This window comes from Protopterus annectens, chromosome 7.part0, assembly GCF_019279795.1.
Source record: "Protopterus annectens isolate FY-2018-M chromosome 7.part0, PAN1.0, whole genome shotgun sequence".
In the NCBI taxonomy this organism is placed as follows: domain Eukaryota; kingdom Metazoa; phylum Chordata; order Ceratodontiformes; family Protopteridae; genus Protopterus; species Protopterus annectens.
This window is the reverse complement of record NC_056739.1, coordinates 824955814-824970277: the sequence shown is the minus strand read 5'-3', so window position 1 is coordinate 824970277 and position 14464 is coordinate 824955814. Positions and strand designations below refer to the sequence as shown.

The 14464-nt window shown below is 37.4% G+C and overlaps 1 protein-coding gene across 3 annotated transcripts in view; it reads left to right on the top strand.

Annotated features, from left to right (window-relative positions):
• The window catches only part of LOC122806720 (CUGBP Elav-like family member 4), a 1919882-nt gene that overhangs the window by 1681205 nt on the left and 224213 nt on the right, over window positions 1-14464 (top strand). For all 3 annotated transcript variants that reach the window (XM_044077371.1, XM_044077372.1, XM_044077370.1), the window contains exon 6: window positions 340-483. In XM_044077371.1, coding sequence (XP_043933306.1) covers window positions 340-483 — 144 coding nt within the window. The remainder of the gene's footprint in view (window positions 1-339; window positions 484-14464) is intronic.

Here is a 14464-nt window from a genome sequence, read left to right as displayed (position 1 = left end):
TAAAAGTAAAGGGTTTTGCATGTTTTGTTGAGTGCTGAGAAGGAAGATGAAATGTGTAGATTAAATTATATTATGATGATGTCAGGAGGGAGACTGGGCTGCTCCTGGGAAGGTTCAGTATTATTTTCCTTTATTATCCTCATGTGGGACAAAAAGAGGAAGTATTGCTGCCAAGAGGAAGTATTGTATACATGGCACTCACTGTGGTAAATGTGGCACTCAGTGTAGGCATGAGTGAAAGGAGTAACAAGGAAAAAATGCTCTAAACATTTCTGAATACAGAGTAGCATGGCCAATCTAACTTCTTAATATTCTTTGCTACTTTTATTTTTTACTTAGGGAGCATCTTCAAGCCTGGTGGTGAAGTTTGCAGACACTGACAAGGAGCGGACTCTCAGGCGCATGCATCAGATGGCAGGTCAGCTTGGCATATTTAACCCCATGACCATACAGTTTGGTGCATATGGAGCATATACACAGGTGGTGAGTATGTTGTATATTCATGGTGAATATATATAAAATTAAAAACAATTCTTACTGAAATCCATCTTACATAATGTGTTGTGCAATGCTTCTCATAAAGATATTTACAAAATATCTTTATAGAATGTTGTGATACAGTTATAAGTAACAGAAACTTTTCACAATTCTGTCAGGCATGCACAATGAGAAACAGGGTTTCATAGAAAGATGGTCTGGTTGTCTTAAAGCTAATTTAACCAAACAAAAAGTGTCCTTTTTTTCTACAAGCAAGTTGAACAGGGGAAGAGAGTATCTCATTCCTGGTGCCAGGAGTCACGTCTGCCATAATGTAATCAAAATACTGAAAATTATTTCATGTGATTCATGACTGTATATAATATTATAATAAGACAGCAAATCAGAAAGCAAGATCATAGAATCATAGGATCATAGGAGGTTACTAGGCTAATGGCCCTGGGGCCCTTAAAAGCCTAGCCTAGAGTTTATCCCCTAAAAAGAACTCTCAATCCTCACCTGTCACCCCTGTCAATGAGGGACAAACGTGGAACCCCTGGGACAAATTTGTGGTTTCCCACCCACTCATCAAGGTTGTGCTTGAGGGTCAGGAAGGTAGTCTGTTTGACATGTATGGGAAGTCTATTCCGGAGGTGGGGCAGCCTCTGGGAGACAAGCAGGTTTTGTTGATATTGCATATTAGATTTAGGCATATTGAGCAGGTAATGCATGAGAAGTTAGATTTACAGATATGGAGCAGGGTCTGATATTGCCTTATAAGCGAGACACAGATCACCTCTGAGCAATCTGTATGATACCGAGTAGAGTGATAGTGATTTGAGCCTGTCCACATAGGACAGATATTAGAGGCCATGAATTCTCTTTGTGAGGTATTTCTGTGGCCTTTCCAGTTGGTGCAGATGTTTGGAATGGTACATACCATACGGGGCATTATACTCAATTATAGGCCTTATGAGGGAGGAGTACAGAGAGGTAATAACCTTGTTTTTTCTAGATGCAATCCCTTTACTTATGAGATGAACCAAGTAAAAGGCTTTTCTGACCACTGCCACCACATGATGGTCAAATGTGATACTGTTTACCCAGGTCTCTCACCACAGGTTGTGGGCTTAGGGGGTTGCCGTTGATGTGGTAATCAGTAGGGACCGTGTTTTGCCAAATGGTATTATAATACATTTTTTTGGGTTTAACTTAAGGTCTTGACTTTGGCATCAGTTATTTGTAGCTGTGAGACCCTCTTGCAGTATGTTAACATCATTTGGGGAGGCAATGACAGCACCCAACTTACAGACATCCACAACCTTAGTCAGCCACAGGCCCTTTGTCTTTCCCTGGACCTCTAAGAAGTAGATGCCAAACAGTAGGGGTCCCAGAACAGATCCCTGGAGAACACAACTAGTGACAAGTCTGCTGTCAGAGGTGGTGGCACCTATTTTGGCCTTTTGGGTTCTATTGATGTGCCAGTTGGCCACCCACCTGACAAGATAGCGATTTATGCCAAGTTGTGTTAGCTTTTTGATGATGCCGGAGCGGGGTATTGTGTCAAAGGCCTTGGCTAAGTCAAGGTAAGCTGTGTGTACTGACTTTCCCCTCATCCAGGGCCTTAGTAACAGTTTCAAACAAGTCAACCAGTTTCAGTAGGCAAGATTTCCCCCTGACAAATCCGAATAGGGTGGGGTCAAGTGCTTAGAGATTGCCTATGTCGTTGTTTATGAGATCCATAATAATATGCTCCATGGCTTTACAGATCAGATTTGGGGTGATAGTTTCCTGGGTCAGTAGTGGCACCTCCTTTGTGCAAGGGGATGACAATGGCAGTTCTCCACTCTGCTAGAATGAAGCCTGTTATTAGGCTGTGGTTGAATAGGGTGCTCAATTGTGAAACTAGTTCTTGCTGGAGATGTGCAGAATACAGCCTGGGATGCTATCACATCCCATAGAAGCTGTGTTCTTTGCCTTGGATAGAGCCTTTAACACTTGATCTACAGAGATGTGAGGTGTGGACAAATATCAGGGATGTTGAATGGGCCTTTGGGGAAGATAGGGGGTGAAGTTTGCACTGAACCTATCAGCTAGCAGGGTGGCTAAGTCAACAGGATCAGTGTAAGTAGTACCATTAATTACTAATTCAGAACAAACCTAGGCTTTGCCATGGAGGTTCCTGATGTAACTGAAGTAGGACTTGTGGTTTCCCTTTGATTCGGAGGCTAGTTTCAACTCATAATTGGCTTTGGAGGTTTTCACTAGTGATCTAACTTGTTTGTTGAGGCTGAGGAATGAGATTTTCCAATTTGGAATTTGTTCCTTTTTACCCTTGGACAACAGTTTCTTCCTTTTGTTGTAAAGCCTGTTGATAGAGGATGTTCACCATACAGGTATGTGTTTCCTTGAAGAGCAGGTTTTAGTTCTGTTGGGTATGGCTGAGTCCATGCAGTTGTACAGGTGCTTATATACTGCATTGGAGTACTGTTCAGCATAATTGTCTGCATCCTCTGAGGGTGGTGGTGGTGTGAAGCTACTGATACCCTCCCTTAGGAGGTTGTAGTCAGCTTTTGAAAAAGTTTTTTTAGCCTGGTTACAGCTAGGGAGGGGCTGAATGGGATCGAAACTAGAGAAAAACATATTATGGGAGTGGTGCAGCAATTGGCCATGCTGCTGAGAACCAAGTCCAGAATGTTATCTCCCTTGTGGGGAATGAAACAAGGTGGTCTAGTTCATTAGAAATGATGAAATCAATGAATCGTTGGGTGAGTGCATTAGTGCAGGAATAGTTCATCCAGTCTATGGTGGGGTCATTGAAGTTACCAAGGATCAGTGTGTTACAGGGTACCTTGATGGAGTCAACTAGGTCCAGATAGGAGGACTGGGTGTCCTGAGTCATGGAGGGGGGACTATAGCTGGCTATAACTTGGATGAGTGTCTTGCCAACTGTCAGTTGCACCTGGAATAATTCCAGTGCGTCATGCTGGCGAACCAGTCTGGAGGTGTGCCTGTCCTTAAAATCAAGGACTGAAACTAAATGCCAAACAAATGCATTATTGTATCATTTGGGAAATTATTTACCCTAGGGAACTACCACATTGACAATACACTAGTAAGAGCTGACCCGGTTGTTTGGGATTTGGGAACTTATGTGGACAGTGACATAACTTTTGACTAATGTGTCTTTTGCTGTAAGAAAATCCTTCTATATTGCATAGCTTATAAACAAAGGAATTGCGTCTAGATCTAGGGATTTCAATGTCCCCCTTTACTCAGCCATCATTAGGCCAGTCATTGAATATAGTGCCTCCTTTGGCATGCATTTATTTAGATACATGTAACAACTAGAACGCCTACAGAGTTACCTTACTGAAAAGATACAAGGCCTAAACAACATGTTTTACATGGACCAATTCAAAACCCTGTCACTATACTCAGTATTTTACAGACTGCCAAGAAGTGACCTTTGTCTGGCATAAAAAGCATCCTCCAAACCATTATTGATGAATTCATTGCACTTCAGGAAATCAAATGGCATCAGAAATACTCAGTCTAGGGATCTCAATCTCTTCTTTAACATCAACAGAATGGTTTGGAGGGACAGGTATATATCACAGAAGATACCACTGCTGAGGTACAGACTTTCCATCCACATAAAACAATGTTCATCCCTGTCCCTTTGCAAGTGCAACTTAGATATATGGATGGGAAACATAAAGTTTAACCCAGAACTGCCCCCACACTACTACTAATGAACATGCTCAGCTCCTAAATGCTTTATCCATGCATGGGCACCCTCAGATTACCTATAGATTTATGCCAGTTATTCTCATTAGGGGTAATATGTAATTATAAACTCTGGGATGGTTAAGGCCACTCTATAAGCAAATGGGATAGGTTCATTTGAGCCCCAAAAGGGAAACTGGCTAGGCTAAAAATGGACCACAAGGTTAGTTATCCTAATATTTACCTATGATCTTATTTCCAGTGAAGATCTGAGGTAGTATTCAATCTGGTTATGTTTAACATAACTAGTACATCAAAAATATTCCCCTAGTCTGCCAGTAAAGGGATGTGGTGGTAGCGGGCTACTATTGTGGCAGACAGTATGTGAAGGATGCTGCTATTGTGGAGAAAGCAGGTTGTAGTATGACTGTAGCAGAAGTAATGGTGATTTGGTGTGAGAAGGAAATGGACAGATATAACCCAGTTCTGATGTGGATTTATGGGATATGATTATGAATTGGGAAGTCTGTGAGGTTACTATAGAGAACATAACTTAACAAATGATGTCACGTCTTACATGTAATGAAATGATGCAGGTTAAAATAACAGTAGCCCACTACCACCACCCCTATTGAAATCATACAGGCCCCCAAATTTGACTCAAGATGCCCACTTCACCTATCTGGACCTCCTTGAATCTATCATGATTAAACCTTTTATCTTGATCCTGGATGACTTTAACTACCCAAGCATAGACTGGAAAAGCTACTCATGCCAGAACACAAATGCCCAGAGATATCCAACCATAAAGTGGTCACTTTCAAAGTCATCATCTCCCCTGACCCCTCTCTAGCTAGGGTCAAACAAAAAAAACTTCTCCAAAGCTGATTACAACAACTTGAGGGATGGTACAAACAGCTTCACAGCCCCCTCTGTAGGAACTGGCACAAATCTACACCAAAGTACTATATGAGCATTTATACAGATGCATGGAGTCAGGAATACCTGACAGGGCTAAATCATCCTCCGCAAGGAAGAGTAAACCTGTCTGGTGGACATCTGCAATAAATAAACTCTATAACAAAATGAAAAAAAAATTGCTGCCCAGGACCAAGAAAGAGCAGGTGCCCATTTGGAAGCAATCTCTCCTTAGCCTGAGCAAGCAAATAAGAGCACTACTGAAATCCTCCAAAGCAAACTTCATGTACAGATTGGCCACATCTACTAGAGACAATCATAAGGCCTTCTTCACATATGTCCACAATCTCAAATGAAGCACCCAGATCTGTTCAGAACTGGTGGTCAAGGACACCAAGTACACAAATGCTGTACAGATAGCCAACCTACTGGCTGACAGATTCAGCAAAAACTTCACCCCTCTGTCCCCCCATCAGTAAATCAGGACACCCCCAGTACCTGCACCCCACCCCTTATCTCTAGGGAACAGGTCATCACTGCCCTCTCAAAGACAAAAAGTAAGCCTCCATGAGACCCGATAACATCCCAGGCTGCACCCTACATGAACTCAGGCATGAACTTGCAGCACCATTAGGCACCTTATTCAACCAAAGCCTGAGTACTGGCTTTGTCCCAGCCAAGTGGAGGTCAGCAACTGTCGTCCTTTTACACAAAGGTGGAGCTCCACCAATGTGGGAAATTATAGACCCTTCAGCTTAATTAGCCTGATCTGCAAGCCCATGGAATAGATTATCATGTACCTCATTAACAGGGACATTGCAAACCCCAAACATTCGACTCCACACAGTTTGGCTTTGTGAAGGGGAGGTCATGTCTATTAAATCTGATTGACTTCTTTAAGACAGTCACCAAAGCCATGGACAAGGGGAAGATGGTACACATGGCCTACCTTGACCTCGCAAAATCATTTGACACTATTCCCCACTCAGGCATAATAGATAAACTCTCTCAACTAGGCATCAATCCATATGTTACCAGATGGGTAGCAAACTGGCTCACTGATAGAACTCACCTAATCAAAATAGGGGAAGCCACCTCAAGCAGTAGACCCGTAACAAGAAGCATACCCCAGGGATCGGTCTTGAGGCCTCTGTTATTTGGGATATACTTCTCTGAGGTGTAGGCCAAAACCAGTGGGCTATGGCTGACCAAGTTTGCAGATGATTGTAAGCCGGGTGTGGTCATCAATTCCCCAAGTGATGTGGGAGTCCTCCAAGAGGGTCTCATCCAAACAAATAACTGGTGCCAGAAACATGCATGGCCTCAAGCTGAATGTCAAAAAATGCATCATCATCCCCTATGGGGAGAATGATGTCCCAACATATTATCACATTAATAACAATGTCCTAAGCATGCAGTCAGTCATGAAGGCTTTGTGCATCCAGGTTGATAGCAAACTGACTTTTGACCACCATGTTGCTTCCATTGTATGGAAAGCTTTCTACATGGCCCACCTCATAAGTAAGGTTATCTCATCCAGGGACAAATAGGTCATAGCATCCCTGTATTCTTCCATTACAAGGCCAATTATTGAGTACAATCCCCTTTTCAACATGTACCTCACAAAGCACATGCAGCAGCTGGACAGACCACAGAGGTTCCTCACCAGGAGAATCTAGGGTCTCAAACACCTACCCTACACAGATAGGCTAAAAGCCCTGTCCCTCTACTCAGTTTCATACAGAGTCCTCAGAGGTGACCTCTGTCTGGCATACAAAGCAATCTCAGACTCTGCCTTGATGCGACTGCTGCATATCCACAAGTCAAGCTCCACTCGAGTAACCTGCAAGCACGACCTCAAGATTTGTTTATTTGATGAAGTGATCCAATTGGTTGGATTGGAAGCCTTAAAACACTATTACATTAGTCCTACAAGATTGTTACAGACCAATTGTACACATCCACTACTATACGTGAACTGAACAAATGAGTGACATCATGTGGGAGAAGAGTCTTTTTAATTGGTTGAGATTCTGGAATTCAAGTCATTGGTCAATAATAGAAGAGGTCTGACCAATGAATAAGTTTTACTGCCAGTGATGATTAATGCATCAGGATATTGATTGGATGTGTTGGTCTCAGCTGAGCTGACTGGATATTAATCCAAGGATTGATTTTAATATATTTTGGTGCTGAATATAGTTTGTTCTTATTGGATGATAAGAGTTTTAAATTTGAGTTTTCTTAAACAAGGAGTTAGATCTGATGAAGGGTTTTTAAAACCCGAAAGTGTTTATCTTATGGTTTTGTTTAGTTTTTTCATAACATTTCCCATAATTTCACCATACTTTTGCATTTAAAAAAACATGTTCTGGGGTTTCTTCTTCACTACAGAATAAACATACTCTTTCATTTTTACTGTTATAATGACATATTTCCTTTTACTGGTAATTTATTAATCCACAGTCTCCATAAAAATGGCATTCTACACTCTTTTTACACCATTTATTTCTTACTTTTGAGCCTTATTTTTTTTCTGCTAGCAGGTTTTCCCCATGGATTAACACAAAAATATTGTACCATTCTTTTCTTTTTCTACCTCATCAAGCTTTATCTTCCTCAATTTTATTTTTTCTTGATAAATGTCCATTTTTTTCAATTTATAAATTTGTTTTCTGTTGTATTTTTCTTCATTATTTCCCAAAATGTTTCATATTTGTATTTAAATATTTTACTACTAACTTCCCATCTCCTTCATTTAATCACTTCAGTACTTTATATAAATTGAAAGAAGCTGCAAATACCACTCAACACATTAATCCTAGTCCTTCTCCACCTTTATTCATAAGCAAAATTCATCTATTTACTGGTTTTAATCTAGAATCCCATATAAATGTAAAAATCACTTCCAATAACAGATTTCATATAATTTAGGACTCATAAAAACACTTGATAAATAATCTATTTTTCCTATTAATATCACATTTATTAAGCTAACTTTTGTCCAAAAGATAAGCTATATTTTTCCATAAAAAATCTTTTAATTCTTCCAACAATCTTCCCCATTGCAATCAATGTACTTCTCTATTACCAAGTTTTATTCCTAACACTGAAATATCTGTCATTGTAAATTGTACCCCACTTATCTGCAGCACATCTCCCAATTCATTTATTTTATCCTTTTTTAATGAAATATATATTTCTTTTAAACATTCAACTACTTAAAATATAGCTTCACTCATCCAAATTTTATTTTTAGCTGTTATAACAACATCATATGACAACAACACTGGAATCTCAACTCCTGTCTGCATCATATACCCTGCATTCTTCATTTTAAAATTCACCTCACCTCACTTACTGTCATATTTATAACTAAAGCAAAACAAACAACAACTCATGGGACATCCTTGTCTTATACCATTCCTCATCTCTATTTCTTTACTTAACCATCCATTTACTAAACTACCTATTTTATTATTGTTGTATACTGACAATGCAAACATTCCTAATTGCATTGCTTAAATTATATATCTTCATTATTTCCAATAATATATCATGTTCTATTGTATCAAAAGCTTTACAGATGTTCCCTACCATAATTTTCACATCCTCTCTTCTTTTTATAATATCATCCACAGTTTCTCTCACAATCATTAACAATTAATGGCATCCCTTGCCCTTTATACTATATAAGCTTTCTTCCATTATATTTTCCATTTTACTTTCCAATCTTCTCTGTATTATTTTCATTAATATCTTATAATCTGTATTATTTAATACTATTGGTGTCCAGTTTTTATATCCTCTTTTTTCCTTTTTTTCTATATAAATTGTGATATTCTGCACACAGTTCTTTATAAGCAAAACCTTCATTTAACAATTCATTCAAAATATTTAAAAATATTTTTTGCCGTTCCTTTAAATTTTTAGACATTTCATATGTTAGCCTATCTGGGCCTTCAGCTAAGTCTGTGTTTACCTAAGTATTTTATCCAATAAACTCACATAAGGTAATCTCTTTTAAAAACTCCTTATTTACTTGTTCCGAAATAAAAATAACTTCCCATATTATCTTGTATTATTTCTTTTTTTCCTTTGAACATTTCTTTCACATAATGAACTATTATATTAATGATCTGCTTTTGTATTCTTTCTATCTCTATTGTTTTATTTTCTATTTCTCTTATTTTGCTATTTTACTTAAATATGATGATACTTCTTGTTTCTCTTGTAAGAAATACATTTGTTTAAACAATAACTCATAACCTGAAGCTAAAAACAAACCAATATTTATTGCTCATGTTGTGGATGTTATGATAAATGGTGGAGTTTAACCTTTGGGACCTTCATTTTTGGTGCATTTTTATGTGCAGGTTATGAGTTGTTTTTAAAGCACTGCACCTTATACTATTGTTTGGTTAAACAATAACTCCTTAGTTTTTTTCTTGATTTCTTTTGTATATTTCATTTTCTTTATCATAGTACTTTCTTTCATTCTTATCTAAATCCACTAAAGAAATTTTAGATGCCCCCCCATGCTTTTCTTTCTCTGCCCTTCATTCATTAATCTACCATTGTAAACAACTCTTTTATATTTCTTTTATAAAATAATCTACCATTCAGACCAGTTAGTATAAGGTAACCTCATAGTAATATGATCTCTCCATAACTGTGATATTAATTTTTCATTCCATTATTTCATTTATTTTTAATACCTTTACCTATTCTAATATGTTCTTTGCTTTCATTTACGTCTATCGATATTGCCAAATTATCTATAAATTCTGTTAGGACAGTCTATCCTTCTGTTATGCTTATTCCTTCTGATAAGATCATCAGTCTCAGTTAAGAGCCCCTCTTCTATATGTCCAAAAGTTTCTATTCCAAATAATCAATTTACCACATTTCATAACTTCTATAATTTTCTTATACCCCTTAAATCACAATTAAAGTCTCCTATCATTATGATATTCATATTTACCACTACATAATTTAAAATCTGTTGAAATAAATTCTCTGTTTCCTTGCAAGTAACATAAGCATACAGCACTATAATCCTATTTACTTTTTCCTTGTCACCTTAAACCCATAATAGTTAATTTTCATATTCTTACTAATGTTATATCCAGTGTTTTCACTGGTTTTCTGTACAATATTGCTGTTCCCAAACATATATCCTTTCCGAGATTCTGTATTATATTTCCAACCCACATTTTCTCTGTTTGTAGTCCTTCTCCATTTAATAATCTTACATCTTCCAAAATAAGTATATCTACATCAAATTAATTACACAATTCTATAACCCCTATCATTCTTATTAAATTCTTAATCCTATTCATATTTACTGAAAAAAATTAAATTATTAATTTCACTTGTCCTTAATTTACAAGAAATTATGTTCTCATTTGATTTATTTTTATACACTCTTTCTCTTTCAATTTTTTTCACATATCACCCATTTTTTTTCTTCTTCTATTTTAGATGTATGCCTTTACACTTTCACTATTTTCAGGTTTGTCTTCTTCATCACAAATTTCTGAATTTTTTCTGTCCCATCTTCATCTTTCCCTATAGTTTTTCTTTTTTCCTATGTTATCTTCTATTTTTACTTCTAACTCTTTCACTGTGTTACTTATCCTCTCTCGTTTTTGTTAATTTCCTTTTTACAATCCATCCATAAATGTCCAGTTTAATTACATTTGTAACATTTCAACAATTCAAATCTTTCTGCATCATGACCCATTTTCCCACATATATTTTTCTTTTTGTCAATGTTATTTACAAATGCCCTTCTTTCCACACAAAAAAAAATGTTTTGGGGTGTCTCCAATATTTTACCACATCCTCATTCCCTTCAACATTTATTGTACCAGGTATATCAATAATGTTTTCCATTATCATTTTTCAAAAAAAATATTCCAATCCCATTGCCCAGTCCATAATCCCCTATTATCATAAACTTTTGAAATGTCTATTACTTCTTTACATAGTTTTTTAAATGTCCTTTCAAAGTCTTTCTTTCTACTTCTATCTGAAATTGTATATGTATTTTCTTTTTTTTTTGTCTGTCAGGTGAATTCTTTGAGTATGTAAGCATTCCATGGGTTATCATTATGTTTCCTTTCATATTCACATAAGAAACCTTCCATGCTATAAGCAATCTCAAAAATAATGTCACAAAATGTTTCTTTATTTGTTAGCTTTCTTTATCTTTCACAACCAATGGAAGAATTATGCTGTCCAAAACCTTATACCCATTCAATTCCCTATTCTCTGTGCTTTGCATTCCTACCACATTTGATCTTCACACTATCATCTGTTCTTTTCTTTTCATTCTGTTCTCCAGGCCCATTTACCACAGTCTCTGCATTTGTTTTCTTCTTTTGACCAGTGTTGCCCCTCAAGATAACTTCTGAGTTTTTTCTTGATTTTTTTCCATTATTTCTCCCCAGAAACATCGCCTTCATTTTCTGATTTACTCTATTCAATAATTTCCTTAACTATATCATCCTGCAACCCTCATGACTAGAGAGTTGTATTAACAAAGCCTTTTTTCACCAGTTCTTCTGACTCTACAATCAAATTAAACTGAAAAACAGCTTCAGAATCCTTCCAAGTTTCACCAACAATGCCTTGTTTGCTGGCATTCACCTCTACTCCTTTCACCACTCTCTTCATCTCACAAACTGTCCTCCTAGCCACCAGTGTGCTAAGAATGGGACATGTGTGCTCTCTTAATAATGCCAAGATTCCAAGTAGGGAAGTTCCCCGATGCTATGGCCACATTTCCTCTAGTAGTATAAGTACCACCTCAGGTCTCCCCTGAAAAGAGGCCAGCAGCCTAGTGGGGCTAACCCAGTCAACAAATGATAGATAAATAAATAAATAAACAAACAAAAAAATTGTTGATGTAGAAGTCTTTTCCTAGAATAAATCATTAAATCATAGAATGTAAAAGGCACCTTGAACATTGCCTTGCCCTTACACCCTTTTTCAAGGAATGATAAGCCAGTCATATGGTGGCGAATTTATTAATAATTGATTTGTGGAGACTGATGGATTCCTAATAGCCAGAGGGCAAGGCTCAGATCACTCCCAAGCAGTGAGATGATAAGCCAGTCATATGGGGGTGAATTTATTAAAATCCATCCAATTGTCTAATTCCTTTTTAAAGAACGATATTGTATCACATTGCTAGACCTGAAGAGGAAACTGGTTCTAGAGCATGGGCAATCACTGCATAAAAAGTCTGTCTCTCCACCATGGTTTGTTTATTTGCTGAAACAGGTTCAGATCTTGGATTCCAGTATTCACTGGACTGTTTTATTTGTGGAGACTGATGGATCCCTAATAGCCAGAGAGCAAGGCTCAGATCACTCCCAAGCAGTCTGCAGAACACCAAATACAGGACAAGTTCTATAGCCTGTCTTGGTTACTCAGGTCTTTTTCATCTATGTATTTATTTATTTATTTAGTCAGTCAGTCAGTCAGTCAGTCAGTCAGTCAGTTAGTTAGTTAGTTAGTTAGTTAATGTATGTATGTATGTACGTATGAATGTATGTATTTATGTATGTTGTAGATTTTGGGGAACTGATTTTACAGGTTGTCAGCATAATCCTAGGAAGGGTTTTAAGATAAGTAGTTAGACAAACGTAGATTGTGTGATATTTATGGTCTTGCTAAAGTTACAGCTGTTATTTCAGAGTATAGCACCTTTTACATTACCTAATGCATTTAAGATTTGGCTGGGGAATGTTTAACTGTGCTTTTGGAAAAAGCATGGTGAAAAGCAGATGAAAGGTGCCATTTTGGGGGAAATATCTTTGGTTAGATTCTGTGGGAGATGCTTTAGATGATAAAAATAAGTACCACAGAAACAATATTCACTTGAAAATGAATTATGCTTTTCAAGTCAAAAGTTTACAGATTTTTTCAGAGTTTACATTCCACATATATCCAAAGGTTTTTTTTTTCAAATCATGATGCCATTACTAGAAACATGTTTGGTTTAATAGTAGTATGAGAAAAGTATAAGAAAATAAGTTTGTATATATTAGAAAAATACGAAATTAAATTTTTTCAGTTATGGTATAAGTATAATAAGGTGAGACATTGGTAGAAGGGATGGTAATTTTGATGGTTAGCTTTTAAAAACATGCGCCAGATATTTTATGTGGAGATTAGAATGGTGTCCTTTCACCTGACTTAGAACAGCACAATGTTCAATTTCTTCATATTACATCAGATACTGTGTCTTTCTACAGTGTCCAGTCTCACAAATAGATTCCCAGTGGGAGGCATTGTACATCAGGGTTAAGTTCCGAATCCACTGCAGTTCATACTGGTAATGGACTGCATTAGCAAATAGGTCAGAGGGGAGAGATCAACAAAGTTGCCGTATGCAGACAATGTGGTATTACAGGCAGACACTGAGCAAGAACTTCAGCAAAGGGTTGGGGAATGGAATGCAAAACTGAAGGCACATGGGATGAATCTAAGTACAGATAAGACAGTGGTAATGGCAACAAATTGCAGAAATCAGAAGAAGCTGAGAACTGAGACTGAAGGAAAGATAGTGAAACAGGTTAATAGTTTTAAGTATCTGTCTGAATGAAGAGGTCAAAGCTAGAATGAGAGGGGCTACAGCCAACTAGCATAGAGTAAAAGGTGGAGTGTATGACAGAAGAATGCCAAAGAAACTGAAAAGTAAGGTATACAAAACAGTGGTGAGACCAGTACTACTGTATGGTACAGAAAAATGGTCAGTAAAAGCAGCGCAGATGAGGAAGCTAGATGTGATGGAGATGAAGTGCCTGAAATGGGTGGTAGGATGCACACTGAGGGACAGATGAAGAAATAAGGTTATAAGAGCAGAAGCTAAAGTAGCTCCAATTGCAGAAAAGATCAAAGAGAACAGATTACAGTGGTTGAGACACATGTGCAGATAAGCAGAAGACAGTCGGGTGAAGAAGATTTGGAACAAACAGGAAGAAGGTAAGAGGAACTTAGGGAATCCAGGTGGATGGATTGTGTGAGAGAAGACCTGCGATAGTCAGACATGAGTGTCGAAGAAGGTGTGAGTATAGCATTGAATTAAGAGACATGGTGACAGTTAAGACGACACCCCCACCCCGTGTAGAAAATGGGAGAAAGGGGATTGATAATGATGATGATGATGATGATGAGGATGGTGATGACCTACTGACAATAGGTAAACAATAGCTAATGGAATATATGCATGTATTTCATAGATTTAAATTATCACTTTGTATCCTATAACTTTGCAGGAAATGAATGAAAGTGAATTAAAATAAGTGATTGCCTTTCTTTAGAACAC